Source organism: Elephas maximus, chromosome 9 (assembly GCF_024166365.1).
Source record: "Elephas maximus indicus isolate mEleMax1 chromosome 9, mEleMax1 primary haplotype, whole genome shotgun sequence".
Lineage (NCBI taxonomy): Eukaryota > Metazoa > Chordata > Mammalia > Proboscidea > Elephantidae > Elephas > Elephas maximus.
This window is the reverse complement of record NC_064827.1, coordinates 65,776,883-65,800,389: the sequence shown is the minus strand read 5'-3', so window position 1 is coordinate 65,800,389 and position 23,507 is coordinate 65,776,883. Positions and strand designations below refer to the sequence as shown.

The following is a 23,507-nucleotide window of genomic DNA, read 5'->3' as shown; positions in this document are numbered from 1 at the left end:
AAGGCTTTGGATTCTGAGGAAGATAAAGAGGGAATCCCCTATAGCTGAAGCCCATTTTTCCACATTGCCTGAAAGGATACATTTTAGAAGAAATTCAGATAACGTTGCTAGGCAAAGAAGCAGATGGGCTGGTTGGTGAGCACCATCACTTAGGTCTTCCCAGGGGTGAAGGAGGGGAGGGATTCCCCAACAGCTTCTTGAGTACTTCGTGGTCAGAGAACTCACTTCCATACAGACAGCTCAATTTAACTTTGGATGGCTCTTTCCAATAACCAGGGGGAGGCGCCTTGCTGTACTTTCTCTCTACTCCTTCCTCTTAGAAGCAATGCCTGTATGCTTTTTTATTATAGAACTACAGAGTTACGGATCATCTACTAAGATAACTCCCTTTGCGATGGTCCAGGGAAGGGAGAGGGGTGTCTTGTACGAGGTCACAAGAGTAAACAGGTAGAAAAATTCTTGTGAAAATAAAATTGTTTTCAGCTCGAAGAACTGGTGCATTTTCTTAATCTATGTTCTCTACCCTCTCGATCCTACTTTTGTTGATTGAGATGGTAGAGATTTCTCCGTTTTCCTTCAAGAAATTGTGACAGAAAGAGCAAAGAGCAACCCCAGTGCCATGCTACTTTCTTCTCCACTGAGCCCTGGTCTGGATCTTTTAAGGAAACTAGACTGCTTGTTCCTTCTCAGACCCTCATCTTAATTCCTACAGGAACCAAGGAGCAAGCAACCAGTTTTCTCTGTGACCATCAAAGGGCCTCCCAGGGTTATCTCAATCCCTTAAGAGTCTCCATCATCTTCAGAGACCTCTATGCTTCTTTCCAGTACTACCCATTGGAAATAGGAGACCTGGGTTAGCTCTAGCTGTGTGACTTATTATTTGGACATCTGTCTGAGCTTCAGTTTCCCCATCTGTGAGATGTAGTGGTTGTGCCGACTGACTTTTAAGTGCCCAGGAACTTAAAGACACCCACGATAATAATATCTACCAAAGATCTCACAGTCACAATAGCATTTAATCCTCGCAATCACTCTACAAGGTTGGAGTCATTATCTCATTTTCCAGGTGAGAATAATAAGGTGCGGAGGTTTTAAATAACTTTTTCAAGGTCGCATATGCAGTTGAATATCACAGCCAGGAGTTGGATTCTTTCTAATTTCATGTTTTGTGCACTCAATTCTAATGCAAACCTGGCCTGGCCCAAGCCTCGGCTTCCTCTGAAAAACAAGGGGGCACTGGCTACTGCTCTCTGCTTCTAGTTGCTCCACACTCACCCCCTGCTCCAAACGGTCTTTATAATTAGCTTCCCAAAGTGGAAAACTAATCGTATCGCCCTGCTACTTATCAACCTCTCCACAACTCCCCATGACCCACAGGATGGTAAGTTTCTTAGACACAACTTACAAAGGCCTTGAAGTACCGATTTAAGCCACTCTTCCAACTTCATTTCCAGCCACTCTCCCTCCCACCCTCCCCAGCAGGCAGGCATCCACACGTGTATACAGTGGTGCTCCCTTCTCCCTGGATAGCTTTCTCACATGCCACAGACTCCCCACCCCCAACAATACTCATGCCCAGACTGCCACCCCCCTTGTACTGACCTTCCCATTGCCCATTTTGTGAAATACTACACACACTTCAAAGCAAGTCTCAAATATCACCCCTCCTCTGAAAGCTTTTGGTCACCCCCCAGGCAGAATTAATTGCTCTTTCTTATGCATCCATATAGTTCTTTATATATACCTCGGTTACAGCGCTTGTCAAGTTGGATTATAGTTGTTTTGAGTCCAGTCTTGCCCCTTTAAACTCTAAAGATTTCCAGGGTAAGAATCATGTCGGATTTATCCTCCAGCGAATCCCAGCAGATTGCCCAGCACACAAGACATAGTAGGTATCCAGTGAATAATAATATTATTATTATCATCACAATAGCAACATACACCAAGTTTCCATTCTCTGCAGGGTTTTAAGGACTCTGTATATACTAAATCGTGCAATCCTCACAATAATTCTGTGAAGTAGGTACTATTATTATCCCCATTTTACAGATAAGGAGATTGAGGCCCATAACTTACCAAAGGTCACATAACTAGTTAGTAGTTGAACTAGGATTCAAACCCCGGCAAACTCAGTCCACATTTTTAACCATAGATGCTAACCTGAAAAAGGCCTGCTTACATATCTCTTGGCATTGTTATAAAAATCTAACAAAAGAATGGATTTATCTGAGGCAGATGAATCTTAAATCCTAGCTACATGGAGGATGGACTTGGGATATCTCCTTGCTGCCTTCTCCTGGGGCTCCTGAAATAGAAGCTGCTCCAGCAGCCCAAAGTAGTTCCTTACAGGTCTGTTCTGGGAAGGGGTGATGTGGTGGAAAGAGTCCTAGATTGTGAGACAAGGGAGCTGCCTCCTAAAACTGGTTCAATTGTTCACTTTCTCTGCCTTCACCCTTCCTGTTTGTAAAAGAATAGAGTAAGCCAAATTAATCTGCAAAGGGCTTTTCAGCTCTAACACTCTGCCAGCCTCTTCCTAATGAACACCACTTACGAGGGTGCTGATCCTGAAATGAAGTGTAAAACAAGCAAGGCAACAAACAGACAAAATCATACCACGCTCTAGATGCACGTCCTGCTGATCTCTGAGAGGCATGGATCCCATTTCTCTGATAATTTGAGGCCAGTGGCTAATTTTACAGCCACCCTTTCTGTCTAAGACAACCAAAGTTTACTGCAGTCATTCCAGAAACATGTTTTCTGTTTTTTTTTTTTATTTTTGTGCTGGGGAACTTCCTCCCCAAAAGATTTGAGATTGTTACATGTCTGAGTTGGGAGGGCCCTCAGAGATCACGATTCCAACCATCACGCTTTATAGGTGGGGAAACAGAGGCCCAGCAGGGAGGGGAAAAACTGACTTGGCAGCATGTAGTGAGCTTCTCTGTGATAAGCTGGGTGCCTGGTGGTGTCTGTGGGTGACTTCAGGATCCAGGGACTCTGTGGTTCCAGGATTTGGAGACTCTTGTCCACTCCATGCACAGCCAGTCACTATATCCAGCACCCACCTCCAAACCCCATCCTTTGCAGAAGACTGCTTTCAATTAGAGGAGTTAACGATGTCTTGCTTTCAAAGGGTTTTTTAAATCCAGTTTATCTTCCACCCACACACGATGCACACAAAGGAGGGGAGAAGGAGGGAAAACAGGGGGAGTGGGAGCTCTGGTATTTTCCCACACAGGGAAGATGCCACGAGGCTTCTATTGAGTTTCCTTTTTACAGATTTACATGCCCTTTTGTCAATCACTGGAAGGAGGAAGGGTTCCTCAAACCTGCAGCCCACCCTCTCCAATTTCCTCTTTCACCCAAAGGGACCTTGGAATAGACCACATAGAAAAAGGGCAAAGGGAACAGTATGTGTGTGGGGGGGGGTATACACCCACAGATGTGTAAGGGCACGTGTGCATGCATGCACGCACACACCCCCTAGGCAATGTTTCCCAATATTTCTACTTAAGCCACAGTTTAACCTCAGGCTTGCAGGTCCGATGCCAAGTTATTTCCCTAAGAATTGCAAAGCTGCAAGTGGGGCAGGAGTTGGTCCCTTGACGCGAACCATTAAGATCTGGGGCTGTGAAGGCTGCAAAAAGGAAAGTCAGCTAGGAGGCAACATATCAAGTTATGGCTACACAAGGCCTCCAGAAACGAGGGACGTGGAGTGAGTGGCCCAGGTGGAATAAAAACTGCCCCCGTAAAACCTGCTTTGCTGTTCATTATCAGAACGGTGGCCCTCCTCTTCATGCTCCCATAGGGAGGGAACAGAAACTAACTCATACAGAAGGCCTACCAGCACAGGGCGTTGCCCATATATTATGTTATTTCAGCCTCACAATAACCCTAAGAAGTAATGTCTTTGTGATAAGGAATCTGAGGTTTGGAAAGGCACAGGCCACTCTGCCAAGGCGTATCTGCTGTTGAGTGGCAGAGCTAGGGAGGAGTCAGATCCAAGCTGGTCTGACTGAAAGTCCATTTTCTTCCCAACCAGGGGCTTAGCCTCCCAATAACACTTGGCCCACACCCTTTGTGTAATACACATTCACATTGTGGTTTCTTGCCTGTCCATCTGCCTCTCTTGTATGGGCCTTGAGGACTGTGACTGGAACTGATTTATCTCTTCTTTTCATTAGTGTCTAACGCAGGTCACTTGATGGGGATCACAGAATGTTGTCAATGTTGAACTGAAGTGGCTTTTCCAAGGCTATATGTGCGGTTCAATGGTGACGCATTTGGCCTAGAAGCCCAGGCCTCCACAGGCCGAGATCATTGTGTAGAGATGATAATAATGGAGTGATGCAAGGAAAGCACCAGGAGGCCAAGGATTGATTCTCAAGCACTGGAAGGTGCTGTATCACCCCAGGCCCACAATGAGTTAGTATGCAATAAATGTGCTGATGTAAAAATACCTGGCATTTACAACTATTTATTTCATTAGTATAATACACTCCAGAGCACATTTGAATCCATTATTTCATCTAATCCTTAAAACCACTCTGTGAGAAATGTATTAGAATTACCCCCACTTCCCGGCTGAGAAGCTGACGCAGATGGCTAACAAGGAGCACGATAGCCTTGAGGCCACTGGACCAGTAGGGGCAAACACATGGCATCAGTGCCACCATTCTGGCATCCCTTGCCCAGGACAAACATCATTAATTAAATGGTGCATCCTTTTGCTCTGATCATAGACCTCTGAATCCTTCTCAACAAAACCCAGCAGGAAGCCACTCACAGTAGGTTAGAATTAGCCTAGGAGATGAACCCTATCTGCAATCCTTGAACTTAGCTATTAACTAAGGATAGGGTCTTGCTTGCTAAATCTCCAGTACCAAGGGCAGAGGAAAGCCCAAAGGAGACACTCAGCAAATATTAGCTTAATAAAATATAAGCTAACAACAACTACAATAAACATTGATCCCTTACTGCACCTCAGTCTCTCTAACAAGTGTTTTACATGGCATTGTCTCATTCGTGCACATAATGAACAAATGCAACCCAAATGTTCCAACTCCTAGTCCAGGGCTCCTCCCACTGCCTCCAATGAGTACCACTCAAGAGTACTACTCTAGATCTCCCCTACCTGGGTTCTTCCTCCCCACCCCCTATCCATCCCTCTCCTATGATGCCCATTCCTGCCCCCTCCTATGGCCTTTATTCCAAACTCACCCATGAAAAACAGGGAACTCTAAGGGCTACAGAGGGTTAACAGATACACAACACTCACACACACACACACACAAACCTCCAATCCCCTCCTCCAACCTCCATTTTACACACTTAACAGCAATGGGGGCTGGGGGGAATGAAGAAGAAGAGAGGGGGGAAAAAGCCAGGCTTTCTTTTTCCTGACCATTAGAAACAATTATCACTTTCCCCAGGCCTCCAGAGCAGCTTTCCCCTTTGATGCTTGCCTTAAAGAGATAGAGGGGAGGGGAAGGGGCAGATTGCCTTTCTTTCAATTTCAGGATTTATTATTTGGATGGTCAGACAACCAAGCAAAAAAGCACTTCCTGTGCTGGGCAGGCATTCAGAAGATGCCCCCTCCTTACCTGGCAGAGCTCTAGAAATAGCAGAAGACCTCAGTGCTTCAACCCAGGAGACACTTCCAGAGAAGAGAACTTGGCAAATGAATGTCCTCTAGCCTTGGGGCTCAGCTCTGGGGTGATTAGCACCTGATTGCCCTCGAGGTCTGTTCCTAACTCATTAGGCACTCTACAGTCCTTAAGGCTCTAATATCCTTCGGTCTGAAACCTGTGATTCGGGGTGCAGAACCCCTGACCTGATCAAATGTTTAGGGAGCCAAAGCCTGGGCTTTCGACTGGAAGGGATCATAAAAATCATGTAAGATAGCACTGTTCCATAGTACACTAGCCTTTCTACATGAGGGGAAACAAGCTTTCTTAGAGGAGAAATGGTTCAGAATCATGCTGGACAAAATCTTCAAGACTGCTCATTCAATTGCTTGATTTTACTGATGAAAGCAGTAAATACATGGAGTGTCTCAACATTCTTTTAAGGGGAAGGCTTATGCTAGAAGCCAGAGAAAGCATCAGTGAAAAGTGGTAAAGCTGAAGTGTTTTCTTGCCATCAGTAACTGACCAGCTACTATGTCCCAGGTACAGAATCCTTACCTTCCTGCAAGGCAGGTATGACCATTCTCCTCCTCACTTGTTCTACAGATGAAAAACCTACAATTCACAAGATATAATGGCCTGCCAAGGCCATGCCCCTCAGGAGTGGTGATGTCTAAGTTGGAACTCTGGTCTGTGTCATTCCAGAACCTATCTTCTATTCCTAATCCATTCTACAGATGAGGGAAATGAGGCCTGCACAGTGGAAATGAGGATCACACTGAGGTTGGTCCTAAGAATGGTGACGATGATGGACATCCAGATGCTTTCGCCTCCATTAATTCCATCCTTATGTCATTATGAAGGGGAGACTCGTATCCCCATTTTTAAACGTGGACACTGAGGCCAAAAGAGAGGAAGTAATAATCATCATAGCAATGGTTGGGATAATTAAAAGAATGATTTGACCATCAATTGACATTGCTTGGAATGGTAGTTCTTGCAGCTCCACTCTGCAGGGTAGAAACTATCTTCCCATTTTACAGACGACAGCCAGGCATCGGGCTGGGCCTCTGCCCTGAACCCCAGACAACCACTTCGAGGAGGCAGGGCGGGGGGTGGCCAGGCTCCTCGAGCTAGTAAATCCTCTAACAAGGGAGAGTGATTAGTGTCGGATGTGGCGGTCGGCTTTTGTGCTGTTGACAACTGCTCCCTTTAAAGGCCTAAAAAGCCTAGCTGGGGCTTATTTCACACAGGCCCTCCGCAGGGCTGCTCCCCGTCTCCGTAATTATGCCATTCACTAGTCACCCAGGCCCGCCTCTGAACTCCTGACCCAGCACTGAAAGACCTGGGATCTCATTACTAATCTCTTAAGCCACCTAGTCCTCCAAAAGACATCCATTTAAGTTGGAGGCCAAGGCTTTGGAAGTGGGGGCCAGGGAGAGGGAAACTCCAGCATAGGGACTTCTCATGACATGGCCATTTCCCCTTCTGGCTCTGGTGGCCCAAATCCAGGGCATCCTGTATGGCTGTCCAGCTCTGTACGGGGCAGGCCTTGCTGAGGGTTGTTGGCTCGGCTTGGAGATGACAAGAAATTACAAACAAGTGGGGCCAGGTGCCCTTGTATGGGAAGGGCACCTGGCCCCACCTGTTTGTAATTTCAGAGGTGTGGGTGGGGGACGAGGCCTGTGTTTGTTTTAATTATTATTATTGTTGTTGAAATGGGAGGGAAAGAAAAACGTGCAGAAAGTGCTAACATCTGGAGGCTGCTGTCCAGTTTACGTAATCCCCTGTAGCGGAGGAGGAGTGCAGGATCCCCAGCCAGATGGTCCGTGGGTGACTTAGCGGTACATGTGCCTCCTCTAGGAGTAAGATGCTGACCGCGTTACGAGTGGGATGCGGGGCCTTCTTGAAATTCTTAAGGGGTGAGAGGCAGGGGTTTGGGAGCTTTCAGAAATCTCTTTTCTTTTAGAAGAATCAGCTTTTCTTCCAGCCAAAGCCCTTATTTTTCTCTTATATCTCTCCCATGCATATACTCTTCATTCATTCATTCAATACACATTTACTTAGCACTTATTATGTAGTACGCTCCTTATTTCTGTGGTCTACATGAGGCAAAATGATGCCAGAGAAAAACAATAGTAATGATAGAATCCCTTCTCCTAAACAGCTCCCAGTTCCAAGAGTCAGGAAGATGAACAAAGAAGAAAGCAAAGACTCATAGAACAAACTGGTAAAGTAAGTTCTGTGGTTGAGGTATGTGTAGGCTGAGGGAGGGGCATGGAGAAGGAAGGGATGAAGGCGATCTACACCTGAGGGCCAGGTCTGAAATGCAAAATCTTCATGTCAAGTGGGCTCTGGAGAGCAAGGGCTGGAGTAAAAAAGGCCAGAGAAGGGGAAAGCCTGGGCCACAGCTGAGTCATAACAAGCCCCATTTCCCAGATGATGTCAATAACAGAAGCATGAAGGATAGAGTTTGGGATGCTAAAGCTTGCTCAAAACAGTTCTGAACACTAACTTTTTTTTTTAAGCATATCACTAGCTTTCTGTGTTTCTAAATCTCTTGTATCATTATTATTTGCCCTGAAACAAGCTAATACAATTTCTTGAATTCTAGATCAGGATATAAAAGCTGTGTAGACTCTGAATCACATCAAGAGGGCATTGATAGCTTCAACCAGGATATTCACTCAACTCTAGACTGGAAGACAGAGCTACTTCCAGCATTAGATAAAAATACAGAGCCATTGCCAGGTTCAGATAAGAATTCGGAAACATTATGAATTTTATTTCAGAGTCCAAAGGCATTGCCAGTTAAAGAGCAGTATGCTGAGCACTGAGACACTACCAGTTCTAGACCAGAACGGCAAGGCATCATGATTCTAGAACAGGACATGGCAATGCTGCCTGCTCTAAATTCCAACACTCAAATACTGCCTGTTCTAGATTTAGATTCCAAAGGCTGAGGACACAAATCCAGTTACTTTAATCCAAAATGCTCTCATTACTGCATCTAGAGTAGAACTGAGAAACACACTCAACTCTGGAGCAAAACACTGAAATACAAATCCCCACCATTTAGAGCAGAGTCATTCAGACAGAAGGAAGGTGTTTTAAGAAGCCTCCAGACCTCTTCTTGGTCTTTCTCTGGGAGCCTCTGGATATTTTTGGGTTAAACAGGAAGGACGTGACCACATCCAAGCTTGGCGCCTGGTTACCGAAACCCTTGGTTAGGAATAGTTGAGCAGTGGTTAATGGCAGTCTTGACCACATTTGCCTATTCAAGAAAGGTCAGAGAAATGATTTTTCACTTAAAAACATGTGTGTGTTGGAAGAACAAGAGTTTCTCACGTTCACAAAACTAGGAGTTTCCAGTTTTTTTTTTTTCCTTTATTGTTGTCCTTCTCTCTCTCCTTCCTTCTCTTCTACGGGCTTCCTAATCAGGATTTGTGTATTCTGAGTTGTGTCCAAGATTAAGTACCAGTCACATGACCTGCAGGGAGCCCTCACTAGATGCCAAGACTATCACGGAGAGCACACTCCCTGGGTTCTGCTCTCAGAGACCCTCTGGCCTTGGTGAGTAAGGCCTGGAAACCGCTGCATGATTGGCTGTGTTCTTCTTGCTTTTGAAGAAGGGGCAGCACTCCTGCCAGGGCTGCCTCAAGTTTGATTTCTCCTAGGAGAAGGCTCCAAAAGATGAAATGCACTGATATACATAAGGATCATAGGGCCAGGAATTGCTTATGGTTTTAACAAGGTTGGGTGTCCCGCTGATCTTCCAACTCAAACAAGGGCTTCCATTCTTAAAGGACAGGGGTGACATTTCTCTGTGGCCTACCTTTTCAGATTCCAGAGGTTGGGATAGGGATCATGGTGTGCAAATGGAAGATTTTGCCCACCAGATGTCCAATAGAAACTGCTGGCTTACATGTCCATCACTCATCAGCAAATTCCTTTGAGGGACAGGGACCTTCCAGAGTGATGTTTTCCCCCAGCAGAAGCCTTGGCCCAAGGAAGCACACATCTGCACAAAAGTAGGGTGTTGAAGCAGCTGTTCTGAGCAGTGTTCCCTGGGAACAACTGAAGCATGATTTGGGATCCACAATGTGAACTCCTCAACAATCTCTACAACCTGCCATTTTCCTGGACCCTCCACTGAGCAGTGGAAGTCACACAGGCTTTAAAGTCAAAGGGAGGTGGGTTTGACCTTAGCTTCTGCCATTTACTGACACAGTGTGACCTTGAACCCTTCACCAAGCCTAAATTTCTCCACTGTAAAATGGGAAGAAGATACCTACTTTCTAGGATTACTGAGAAAATTAAGAGTCCTTGCACATGCAAGTGTTTAGACATAGCCCTACCCACTAGAAACATGCAGTTCATATCGTTCTCCTTCATCCCACCCTCCTCCTTTCTCCCTGGAACTAGATAATCCTGGGTTCAAATTCTAGGCTTCCTCACCACACCCTTGGGCCAGCTGTAGAAACCTGGATAAGTTACTCAATCTTGTGAGGTTCAATTTACTTGTCTGTAAACAAGCAAAACTTGCAGTAGCTACCTCATAGGGTGGTTGGCAAGTTTAAATACGCTAAAGCAGTATGAAACTGTCCACAGAGTGCCTGACATAGAGTAACTGCCATGATATGCAGGCTATTCATATCACTCCTACCATTATTATCAATTATTAGTAGTAGTTTTATGTCATTGCTATTGCTGTTATTTATTGTTATTGTTTCGTCACTCCCTTTTCTTTTTCCCTTAATTCTACATTCCTTCATTCCTTTCCCCTCTACCTCTCCATCCCCCCTCTTTCTTTCTCTTATTCTTTCACATCCTCCTGTGCTGGATCTCTCATTAGGAGGCCTCCCTGAGAGTTAACCACAATCTCTGTGTTTCCATCAGTCTCTTTAGGAACCTGGCCAGAGGGACATCACTGAGGCCCCAATCTTTTCCAAAATAATAGGAGAAAAAGAGATAGAGCCTTTATCCTGGGGCCTAGCTTCCAGAAACTATTTTCTACTTTCTGGGCAAAGCCGTCAGCAGAGTGTTATACAGGCTTATTCTCAAATACTTATCACATGCCTGCTATGTGCCAGGTCCTGTCTTGGTACTAGAATTCAGCAGTGAACAAACAAAAACAACTACCACAAAGAACTCCTTGTCTGATACAATAGAAGGTTCCAGAGAGAACGGAAGAAAAATGTAGAATAAAATTCAAATTCCTAAAAAAGGCCCACCAGACTGATAGAGACCAGAGGACCCCCAAGACAATTGCCCTAAGATACCCTTTGAACTTGGCACTGCAGTTACTCCCAGAGGTCACCTTTCAATCAAATAATTGATTGGCTTACAAAATAAATAGTATCACTCATGAGTAATTTGCTCCCTTAAACAATCAACTATATGAGACCAAATAGTCAACATTGACCAGCATTCACCAGTTAACATTCAAAAGGAAAGATGAGAAGGCACGGAGGGGGAGGGGAGCAAGATCAATAGAAACAGAACGAACAGAATGGAAATAAAGGGAATGCTGACACATTGTGAAAACCATAATCAATGTCATGGAAAAATCTGTACAAAAATTGTTAAATGAGAACCCAATTTGCTGTGTAAACCTTCACCTAAAACACGATCAAATATTTTTTTTTTAAATTAAAGGCAAGTTATTGTATAAAGATATTTACTCTGCCTAACATGAGTAGATAATTGATTTCTCTGGTAATTTCAAAATGCAGTTTGGTTTAAAAATTTACTTCTGAAATTTGAGGAAGCATTTTCTCAAGTCTGATAAATTATAACTGAATTTAGTTAAAAAAAAAAAAAAAAAAGAACCCCTTGTCCTCGTGGAGTTAACATTCCAGAGGTGGAGGTCACAGGGGCATAGAAAGCAGAAAGAACATGGTGTTGGGCTCAGGATGGTCTTCCCAGACCTCTTCTCCTATGCAAACCCATTGCCACATTTGTAATGTGAGGAATGGACCAGGGGATTTCAGAAGGCCCTGCCCACTATGGTCACCTATTATATTAGCAACGGAATATAACCTGGTAACATGAGGGAATCACTTATAGACATGGATTTGTATATGGAATCCAATCATAAATGAGATATCACTCAGCAGATATTGCTTCCAACAGCACCATTCAAAGAATCCATGAATGTTTTCTGAGTATTCTCGCGTAGCAGACCCTGGGCTAGGCACTGGAAATAACTAGAGATGTAAGATGGTGCTCAAGTTCTTACATTTGTGCACCAGTCCACTTGGAATGGGAAGCTGTGGACACAGGCAAATGCAAAATAAAAGGTAGCCTGTGCTCAGGGCCACTGGATGATCCCAGAAGTGCTATGTAAGATCAAAAGGGTATGGACTCCTCGTGGGCTGTGGTGGTTGGAGGAGGGTGTACAAAAGAGGTGTCACTTGAGCTAGACCATGAAGGATAGTTAAGCCTTAAAGAGGTGGAGGAGTGAAAGGAGGTGTTTCTGCGCAGGAGAAATGGAAGAGCCAGGCATGTATGGGGATAGCAAGGAGGCGCACTGTGCCTGGAATGTATATACTGGGCAACAGGTTGTAAAGAAAGGCTGGTTTCAGATCATGCAAGGCCTTACCTGCAGTGGCTTTGAGTTTTACAGGCAATGGGGAACACCAACAGGAAGCTTAACAGGTGAGAGATTATTGAGACCCATATTTCTTGAGAACTATGGAAAATGTGCTCCACAGGCAAAACTTCGCCAATAAGGATTTGTGCAGGCTTAAAAGATTTAAGACAGTGTATCGGGAAAAGATTAGTACATCATAATCTCACTCTGGGAAAGACAAATGCTATTAAAACTCAGTTCTTGGAAGAGGTGGTATTGTACAGTAGAGCTAGACAGACTGGATTTACTCCTGGTCCACTCCTTAAGTTGGGGAGGGCGGGCATTGTGAACGTTTACTTCCTTATTTTATGAAATTCAGATACAATTCCTACCCAAGGATTTAATGCAATAACTTAACGATTATAAGGATTTAAAGCAATAACTGAATTGAATGAATTTAGTACTTACTACATGCCAAACAGTGTTTCAAGTGCTTTATGGGTGCTATCATATTGAATTTTCACAATCACCATTTGAGTTTCCTATTTTACAGACAAGGAGACTGAGGCCTTGTCTAAGTAATTTGCCCAGGGTCTCGCGGTCAGGAGCAGCACTGAAATGTGATGTACTCTAGACCTGCACTGTCCAATAGGGTAGCCCACTGTCTCCATATGGCTATTTAAAGTAATTCAAATTAAAAATTCAGCTCCTCAGTTGCACTAGCCATATTTCAAGTCCTCAAGAGTAGCACATGACTACAGGCTACTATAAAGGACAGTGCAGATACAGAAGATTTCCATCATCCCAGAAAGTTCTAATAGACAGAGCTGGCCTGAAGCCTGGGCTGTTGACATTGACATGATTCTGTCTCTCCACTGAAATGTAAACTCCTAACCATAGCTCCCAGGCATGCCAATGTATTTCCTTTCTGGCATTGCACTGAATTAGTAATCTCTTCCTGGATCCCTTGCTGCCAGGGACTGCACAGCAGACGCGGCACCACCAAGTGGCATCCACAGTCCTGAAAGCAGTATCCTGCACTAGGACAGATGTCCCCCAAACTCATGCTGCCCCCAGAGGCCTCTCTCCCAGGATGGGGAGCAAGGCAGACATCAGGCAAGTGTCCCCTTCCACCAGCTGCACCTATGGGTCCTGTATGGGAAAGGGCCCCAGGGTGGGCAGGAGCCCCAGGGTGGGCAGGAGCCCCAGGGAAGCCTTGGTGGAGTGGACTGCCCTTGCACAGAAGCATGCTTCTAGGCAGGGGCACCTCTCACGTGCCTCTCTGAATACAGCTGTCCCTGGGAAACGAACATGCACAAATGCATCCAGGATCTCCTGGCACTTGGGTCTGGCTGTAGAATCAGGGGAGTTTTCAGAAACCCACGGCTGGAGTGGAAGAAGGGGTAAAAGGTTCTTTTTAGTCTGGTTCAACAGATAACACACCAAGTTAATTTAAAAAATAAGGGTGGTAGACAGCGAATGGAGGCAGGGGGCCTGAAAAGCAAACACAAACAAATGAACCCACACAAACAAACAAAAACAAAATCCTGCGCACAGCCAAACCCCAACTCCCCTCGAAACCCCACCCTTTGGACCTGGCTTGAGAAAGTTTACTTTCAAACTTAGAGAGATGAGCATGTGGTTCTGGGGACAGAATTCAATACCGCTGGAGCAGCGGGCTCAGCAAGCTTGACGGGCTCTTGCTTCCTAAGTGCTTTATAGCCTTGGAGCGCGAGTGCTGTTTACATTTTTTGCATGTTTTTTGGGTACAGAACATGAAACTAAATTACACAGCAAAGGCCATGCTGGCTGAACGCTGGTGCCCCCACTTAAAACAGCAACAATAACAAAAACAAAAAGAAAGGAAGATGAAAGACAAGAATGAAGAGGCTTAAGGGAGCCTGAGTGAATGGCAGGGGTGGAAGGGAGGTATCCCATTCTGAAGCCAAGGGAGTTAGGAAAAGACAGAGTGGAAAGTAAAGACAATGAGATGGGGATGCACCAGGCTTAGGGGGAAAGGAAGACAAAGGCCAAGGAGTTTTCCTAGATGGGCCGTGTAGTTGGTTGGCAGGGCCACACCTGCTCTCCTCGAAGAACCAGTGGAATCTGTACCAAACCACAAAGCCTTGCTTGTGCTTGGGCTTCAAGTCAAGAGTCAATTGGCAAGCAAGAAATGAAGACTCAGTGTCCAAATCAGGCCCTCCATGTAGCACCTTTGCTGGTCATCAGTACATGTTTGTTGTGTGCCTACAAATGCTAGGCCCACCCCCCACTGCTTTCCTCTCTCACAAATTCTTATTCCTTCTCCAGGCTCAATTTACGTAGGGATAACATGCTTTATTTAGCAGTGATGTGGATACCTATTAGAGGTAGGCACGTACTATACACTTCATATATGTTAGCGCTTTGGATCGTCAAGTCCATCCCATAAAGTGACAGCAGGCCTGTTGCACAGATAAGGAAAACTGAGGCTCACAGTCGTAAAGTCATTTGCCAGAGACCACACAGTTAGTAAGGAACAGCACTTAAAGCAATTCTTTAAAACCTATGCTACCTCTGTGAAACAGTGAATCCACCCTATATGTAGTCTTTTTATTTTCCCCAAATACCCAGTTTAAAAGAAAATAATTTCATAGCTAACCTCCCCTTTTATTTAGAACCACTCCTCCCCCTCAATGTACATACCATCTGAGGCTAACTCCATCTATCCAAGAAGCACAGCACTTCGCTAACACCTTCTATTATTTAAAAAAAAAAAAAAAACCAAACTCATTGCCATCAAGTCAATTTTGACACATAGTGACCCTTTAGGACAGAGTAGATTGCCCTATAGAGTTTCCAAGGAGCTGCGGGTGGATTTAAAGTGCTGATGTTTTGGTTAGCAGCCGAGCACTTAACCATTGCACCGCCAAGGCTCCTGCGCCTATCATTAGAAGTAACCTATACCAATGCCCCCATATCTCCATGCGATGACTAAGCACTGACTGAGGGCAATGGCTGTGTTATTTATCTCAACACTGGCCCACTACAGAAAACAATGCTTTGGACAGAGTAAGTTCACAATAAGATTCTGTTAGTTTTGAATCAGAATCACTTTATAACAGACAGGGGATTGAGAGGTTCAGGGAAGTTATTTAACCAAAGTCAAATCTTAATTGAGTAAAGTAAGACCAGGAGACTGTCAAAGTTTCTCTCTGCTTAGAATTCCATGCCCAAAACACTGCTCTCTTGGAAATCAAACAAACACTCTTTATTCCTAATCGGATCCCTCAGTTGCTGAAACTCCACAGGTAGAAGAGAACATTTATTTTAAAAATTGTCAGTTACGACTAGAGGGAAAGTCACATTTCTGGATCAACTGTCTCATCACTGACAACACCTACAATGTAGATGCTATTCATCCTATTTTATAGATAAAGAAATTGGGGGCAAAGAGAACTGACTTGCCCGAAGTCACACAGAGTAAGTGTGGACCTTAGACCTGGACACCAGGTTGATCTGATTCTAAAACTCTCTCTCTCTCTTTTTTTTTTCTTTGTAACTCACAACCCTTGAAGTTTTTCAGACCATACGCCAGGTCCTATCACAATGTCCAGCTCTTCTTTGGTTTAAATAAACATCGAAAGAGTGAATGATGGAAGGAGAAAGGGAAGAGGGAAGGACAGTCTGGTAGATCCTTTTGCCAGGATCCTATAAGATTTGGAAGTTTTAAAGTCTCCTCCAGCCCAAGGTTTCCATGACAAGTTTGGGGTAGTTTAAAGACCAGCTCAGGGGGCTCCTTTCAGATCCAGGAAGTGTTTTTTGCTCTCCTGGTGGGATTTTTGGGTGACCCCACAATAATGGGACAGGCTGTAATAAACTGTGGTACTTTCTGTCCTGTCTCCTTAGATGACTTGCACATGTGCTCTTGAAAAATTATTCAGAAACCACCAGGAAAAAGCAGATCCCTTGGGTATTTGGGAAAACTGTTTGGAATTCTCTCTGACATTTCAGCGTGTTCTCTTCCCCTCTCCTCCTTCCACCACCATCGGCAGATGCTGTCCCACTGCACTAACGAGAAGAATTGAACACTTTGGAGAAGGCAATGGCCGACAAGGCAGACAGGGAAGGAAGAACCCTTAGAAGTGAGCACTGCTGGGTATTGAACCAAGATTTCACTCTGTCCTTTGCAAATGATATCATTTAAATAGCATTGGGAAATTGCTTCTCAATGAAAAATTTCCAAGTGAGGCTACTTTAATGTAATACCAGTAGCCTGGTGATAGCAAGAAAAAAGTAGCAAAAAGATTAGCAGAGGCGAGACAGTTCATCTTTCTGAGATTTGGTTTCATCTGGAAAGGGAAGGATTAAAACTTCCCTGTAGGGCTGCTGTGAAATATATGGAAAATAACGTGCTTCAAACCCCTACACAGAGTCTGGTATACAGGAGGTATTTAATAGATGTCATTCTTCTTCCTAATATGAACATCTAGCCCTGTTACCACCAGCCCCACCAGAGCCACATTCCTACTTAAAACTGCTGAAAAGCCTCCCATAGTCCTTAGGATGAAGTCTAAATTCCAAGTATGGGGTGTTCTCTCCTATGTTTCCTAGCTTATTTCTCTTGGCTTGTTAGTGGCCGTTGAGTGGGCTCCCACTCGCGGTGACCTTACGTACAACAGAAGGAAACATTACTGGTCTTGCGCCATCTTCACGGCTGTTGGTATGTTTGAGTTCACCGTTGCAGCTATCGGGCCAAACTATCTCACTGAGGTTTTCATTCACTTTCAATCACTCTCTATTCTACCAAACATTATGTCCTTTTCTAGGGAATGGTCTTTCATGATGATGTGTCCAAAGTAAGCAAGTTGATGTTTCTCCATGGTCCTTGCTTCTAAGGACCATTCTGGTCGCATTTCTTCTAAGACTGGTTTGTTCATTCTTTTGATAGTCCACAGAATATTCAATATTCTTTGACAACACCACAATTCAAACATATCAACTCTTCTTTGGCCTTAAAAATTTTTTTTTTTTTTTTTTTAGGATTTGTCATTCATATTCTTTCTTTGTCTACCTGTCTCTCCTTTGCTTCTGCTACTCTGTCTTTGACATGCTCTTCCTATCTACCTTCCTCTACTGCTGTTCCCCATTTTATTTTTCTAGTTGCTTCTTTTTTTTTTTTTCTCAGCAATCACTTCCACAGGAAATATATCCCAACCCTCCTCAGAGTTTCCTGATCTTAACACTTCCTATATTGTATCATAAATGCCTGTGGAAAGCTTTCTTACCCTTGCATCCAGATAACCCAGTTGGTCTCTGGTCCTTTACTCTGGGCACAAGGATGAAGAAGACACCAATGAACAGTTCTTCCCTTCCAGGCTCAAGCATGGTGGCCAGCCAGGAATGCACACATCTTGCAGTTCTTCTGTTCTGACATTTCAAGGTCTCCTGAATACAGCACATGGCTTGTGACAAAACTGTAAATTGAGCAGTTTCCTCTTCCATCACAGTTGTCCAATTTGTACCTTCTTCCTTTTTTTCTCATACCACAGAAATAATTAGGCATTTCTACCTTCCCCAGAAACTGAAATTTTTTTTTTTATTCAGAGGTTGGCAACTTAAAACATTTCCTGTGTTTCTCCCATATTTCCACATACATATTTTAGAAGACTCTCTGGAGACACTAATGCTTAACTTAAAAGAATAGTGTCTAAAGTTGGAATTTTAGGTGGCATGGCAGAAACAGTGGGGACAATATTTGGGATATTGGAGAGGGTTTTACCTACTTTCTCAATGTTCCTCAAATACATGGCACACATGAAAGATCCAAAAGACACCAGCTCTCCTAGTTTGCTCTCATGTGTTAGCCATTGAAGCAAGTGTGAGTTGCCTCACCCCATGTAGAGTTCTTATTAGGAGCACAGTGGCCTGCATCCTGGTTCTGTCCATTATAACTATAAGCCCTGGAGCAAGCCACTCAGCTCTCTAAGCCTTCACATCTCAATATGTAAACTGAGAATACTGATTGCTATTTAGTAGTAGCACTAGAAAGATGCAAAGAATTTGCTGCAGAGCCTGGGTTCACTTGGTAAATGTTTCATTTTATAATTTGTCCAACACCTTCTAAAAGTGGGCAAAGGATTTTTCCGCCTTACACACTGGCTCTCAACCCTGCAGGCTGAGTAAGCTGATGGCAGTGTGGTTTCTTCCTCAAGGAAACTTCCTCTGAATCTCACTCTTGGTTCTTGGGTCTTTGATAACACAACAATGTTAAACTCAACCAAACGTTGACTAAGCTTCTGTCCTTGTGGGTTACTGTGGCCATCTCTGGAGTGAGGGTCCATAGGGGGGCCTGACATGAATGAGGGAGGGCATTAACATTTGCATGATCCAGTAAGTGAAAAAATCTAATGCTAAGTATTTCTCTACATTCACTCCTTAATCTCTACAAGGTAGATGCTATCATTCCCACTTTCAAAAAGGGAAAACTGAGGTTCTCAGAGGACGAACTTGCTCAAGGGTCCCAAGTAAGAAAAGAAGCTAAGAGGGCAAAGCCAGATCAGCATGATTTCTACTTCAACCTGCTAACGCCCATGCTCTCTATCTCCTCACAGGTTCTAAGCGTAAGACTCAAACATATTCTCTTTGATTGATCCAATGAATAAATGAATTAACACATAAAGTGTTGTAATCTAAGACAAAATAGAGATGAAAGTAACATAGCAGTGCCAAGGAACAGATAACAGCGACTCAGAGTGAAATGCCAAAGAAGTGATATACCCAATAATGGAAATAAAAAGTCAGAGAATCAATTACAAAAGAAGTGGGGATGCCTAGGTCTCACCTGGCTTCTGAGGCAGAAATCTCCTATATTCCATCAGCAGCTCAGCCTTAATGCATCCTATGATAAGGAGTTTACTATATCACAATGTAGGCACTCCATTCCACTGCGGATAGTTCTCATTCTTAGAAAAATTTTCTTTACTTTGGCCCTGGAAATGCTTAGTCTACGTTTTATCCCCAGAGGATTAACGAAATAAACTGGTTGGCTGACTGAAGGGCTGTGATCCCTTAGGAGAGTACTGTACATTCCAGATAGTCTCTTAGTACTTCTGTTTCTTCATTAGGCCATTACAGAAGTCAGGAGATGCCTATTTGGATAAGAGGAAATGGGCTTTGGTAGAAATTCTGGGGGTGGGGACAGGATGAAGGAAAAAGCTACATCTCATTTTGGCAGCCTTTGGTGTAAAGCACTAGAGAAATGCAAAACATGGAGACAAAATAAGAAAAAGACAAGATCTTCACAAGCACTTAAACCAAACCATTTCTGAGGTTCCCAGAAGAGAGATAACTTCATTCTTTTAGTTCATTTCCATTTTTGTTCAGTCTCAGGAACTTTTTGATTCCAGCTGGGCCAGGAAGGTGTATGACCAAAATATCTTAAGAATGTCTCTTATTATAGAACACCCAGCCCAATTTACAGAACCAGAAAGTTTAGATACTTCTGACAATATTTGGATATGAGACTCGATGTTCAGAGTGAAATAGCTTAGCCCTAACCAAATTTGGGAATCTTGAGGAGAATGGATGCGAGAGATTGTAAACCATTAGAAGTGGTGGGTTTATACAAAATTGAAGCTGAAGTTTTACTCAGTGTTCTAGGCTGATATAACTGATATAATCAATATTCTAGACTGAGCGTTGGTTGTTTGCAGTAGTCACCAGAAGAACTTGCAGTATTTTTCCAACAAGGCTGCTTCTCCTGATAAAATTCTCATACTTTCTAAGTCTTGCCGTGATAAGGTCAGAGGCTTTCACTTCCCTGGTTTCTCCCACAGGTTCTAGCGCATACCTCCAATGAACACCTGCCTTTATCATTTTTACAGCACCAGGGAAAGGCAAAAAGTAGACAAAACTGTTTTTTTTTTTTTTTAGAAGAAATGGAATAACTGGTCATTTCATCATTCCTTATGTCAGTGGAGCATCCAATGAACATCAGAGGATCATGGATTGGGCTTCCTTGCAGGGAGTGGGAATAGCCTGAATTTGAAGGTGTGGAAAGTAACTGTGAGTCTGCCCAGTGAGAATTTAAGCACTTTGTGGGCTTTGCAGTGATGCCCAAAGCTAAGATCTGCCTATCTATGATTCTTTTTGCTTGTTTCCTAGTGAAATTTTTCAAATGTCCAGTTGCTTCCAACTTTTGGATGTGACCTCATATTTCCAAGCTCCCACTGTCATCTTCGCACATCCTTCTAATCTGCACCCTCCACTTATGGGCTGTGTGACTTTGGAAAAGCCACTCCATCTCTCAGTTTCCCTGGAGTAGATAATAATTTTTACCTGAAGAACCACAGGGAGATTGGCCTTAAGGTGCCTATAAGTGTCCAGCACAGTGACTGGTGTTTATGGGACCTCAGTAACTTCTAGTTCCCTCCCCTACTCTCCCCTATTACCACTGGTACTCACTTCTGGACTCATGCTTATACATGGCCTATTCATGTATGAATTTTCATGTGACTGTATGTGTGTGTGTGAAAGAGAGAGGGAGAGGAAAGGAAGGAGGGGAGAATATGATTGGTCTTGGTGGAACGGGAAGGGGCATGTGGCACATCTTCCCAACCTATTCCTAAGCCTAACTTCTAAGAGCATCCCAGCACCTCTTCTCCAGCCATCAACATCTTCACTGGAGGCCTTGACAGGGTGAAAATTAGCCACCAACCTCCTCTAATCACTGTATGAGGTAATGAAGGCCACAGTTACACTTCCTCCTCCTCCTCTGTTCTTGGGAGGGAGCTCCATTTCCACTTCAGAAAAAGCCTTTATTCAAAATTATGCAGATTCTGTGTGTGTGTGTGTATGTGTGTGTGTGCACATGCGTGTGCATGATGGGGGGGGGGACAGTGTGGATGACTTCTAGGCATTTCAGATGAGGAATTCAGGAGACTTTTGTTCTGCTGCCCTCCGGGCCACCCTCCACCTGGTCCTGCACCCAGCCTGTGCACATCTCCCCTCCCCGACCCTGTATTCTCCTGTGAGCTGATCTCATTATGGCAAATTTAGTTACAGCTGAAGTCTCCTTGTAACAAAGATTATGTCCAAGCTCAGAGTAATGGAACCTAGTCGATTTCATTAAAATAAAATTGGTTACAATGAATAATTCAATAGGATGATTTTGTTTCCTCATCTCTTTGTAGATGGAAAGGCTAGTTTTTATAATGATTTTTTTTAATTGGATTTTTGTTTAGGAAGAGATAATCACCCATAATTCCTGACAGCCTCCTCTTTACAGGATTGGAATAATTGCCCCATGAAGTCTCTTTTCAAATGCTAACACTGGAAAATTCTTTCTCTCCTTTTCTCACATTAGACGCAATAACCTTTGGGTGATTTTTAAGCACAGCTGTTACCTCAGCTCTTCTTCATGTGAGATCCTGAGTTTATTAATGATTCCCTTGTTTGAATGACTTCTTAAAAAACAGTCCTATGAAGTGGATGCGAGTGTCAAGATCGGCATTCTTGGTTCCATTGCTGGCCTGCTGTGTTATTTCTGAAGCAGGACATTTCTGTGTGACGGAGAAGTGGTTCTTCAGCATTTTCACCCAGTGTTGTTCTTTTACCTGTAGCCGTGTGTGTGTGTGTGTATGTGTGTGTGCACATCTGTGTATGTGTGTGTTGTCTATCTACAGTCAACTAAACACACATTTCCCAAGCACCTAGTAGTTCCTGTGCTTGAAGATGAGGGGACCAAGATGGATAAAATCCAAACTTGTTTTCAAAGAACTTGCAGCCAAAGAGTGGAGTCAGACACAGAGACAGATCATTAGAGTTCAGTGTGATGACTACAACCACAGATGGGAGTACTAATACAGAGGTAGCACGGGGGAGGATGAACTTTAGTCATGCGTTCATTCATTCAACAGAATGGTATTAGAAGCATCAGGGAATGTCATGTTCTAGTTTCTTTCTATTCTTCTCCGGGTCGTCAGATGCAAATACATACAAATAAATAAAGGAACTAATAAATGTAAACGTAAGCAAAAAGACGATGAAACACAATGATCAAATAAACACTACTGTTAATAAATGAGATGGACCTACCTTGTACCTTACCCAGTGATTCTTCACTGGGCTCCAAAAGAAGAACAAATCTCTCTTTTACCTAAAAACCAAGCCTGAACTGCTGACTCCAAATCAGGGAAGTAATATTCGAGAGGAATGGCTGAAAATAATGGCTCATCTGTAAGGCCAGGACACAGGCTGGCCTCAGAAATGGCCACCAGGCCAGGTAGTCGGAAGCACTCAGTTGTGTCTCTGGGAAATGGGAGTCTCGAAAGAAGGCAGGTGCTTGCTCAGCAGTATAATTGGAAAGGGGGCTCTGGGGACTGCATGGCCAACCCTGGAATTGTAGGAGCTCTGGTGGCCCCAACACTCCAGCTCCCTCAACTAAGCTGCCAGATCTCTGGGGAAGAACCAAGGAACATAAATAGTGCATTAGGGGACTGAGGAATAAGTCACAGCTTCTCAGAGTTGGGAAAGCCCTTAGAGATCATCAAATTCAACTACCCTCTGTTTTAAAGATGAGAAAAAAAAAAAATGGGGCCCAGAGAGGTGGGGAAACTAGTCCAAGGCCACACAGCAAAGTAATCATAGAGTTACCATTAACTCATAGGAGAGTGCCCAGGGAACACACCACTAGGTACCCTCAGACAATTGGATACTCCCAAAAGAATATGCTCTTACCCAGTTGAATTCCAATGGCATATCCAAAATGGAGTTCTTTCCCCCGATATGAATCATAGTATTTAGGGAAACGGAGGGCAGCATTCACCCATAATATGCCAAGGTTCCCAGCCTTAACCATTCCATGTCTAATCCTTGACAAATGGCATTATTTTTGGCCATTTTCAATAACACTGCCCTCAAGGTGGGCAGCCCTGAGGAACATAGCAGTGACTCAGAATATCTGCAGGAAATGTCACACATAGGCTGGTGTCTTACCTGGGATGCTGCTGGTTGACCAATGATGACCCAGCCTGGACACTGTTGGTCTTGGTGGGATACTGAAGCATTAGATGCCCACTGATCTAGGAATCCCTGGGGCGTGTAGACGCCACAGTCTTTAATGCTAGTTTTTTGTTCAAACTCCTCACATACTCCGTCACCATCATGGAAATAGCACCGGCTGGGCTCATCTGCAGGAGATGGACATAGAAAAGGACAGAGTAGATAGGTATTTGTTTTCTGGCCTCAGCTATCATCAATAGATTTGGAATCAAAATCAACAAACTATCAGTATTGCCAGGTACATTATCTCTACTCTTTAAAAGTTT

At 43.9% G+C, this 23,507-nt stretch overlaps 1 protein-coding gene across 1 annotated transcript in view; it reads right to left on the bottom strand.

Annotated features, from left to right (window-relative positions):
- The window catches only part of PAPPA (pappalysin 1), a 279,871-nt gene that overhangs the window by 82,952 nt on the left and 173,412 nt on the right, over window positions 1–23,507 (bottom strand). The window contains exon 10 of the mRNA XM_049897266.1: window positions 23,176–23,369. Within this exon, the coding sequence (XP_049753223.1) occupies window positions 23,176–23,369 (194 nt within the window). The remainder of the gene's footprint in view (window positions 1–23,175; window positions 23,370–23,507) is intronic.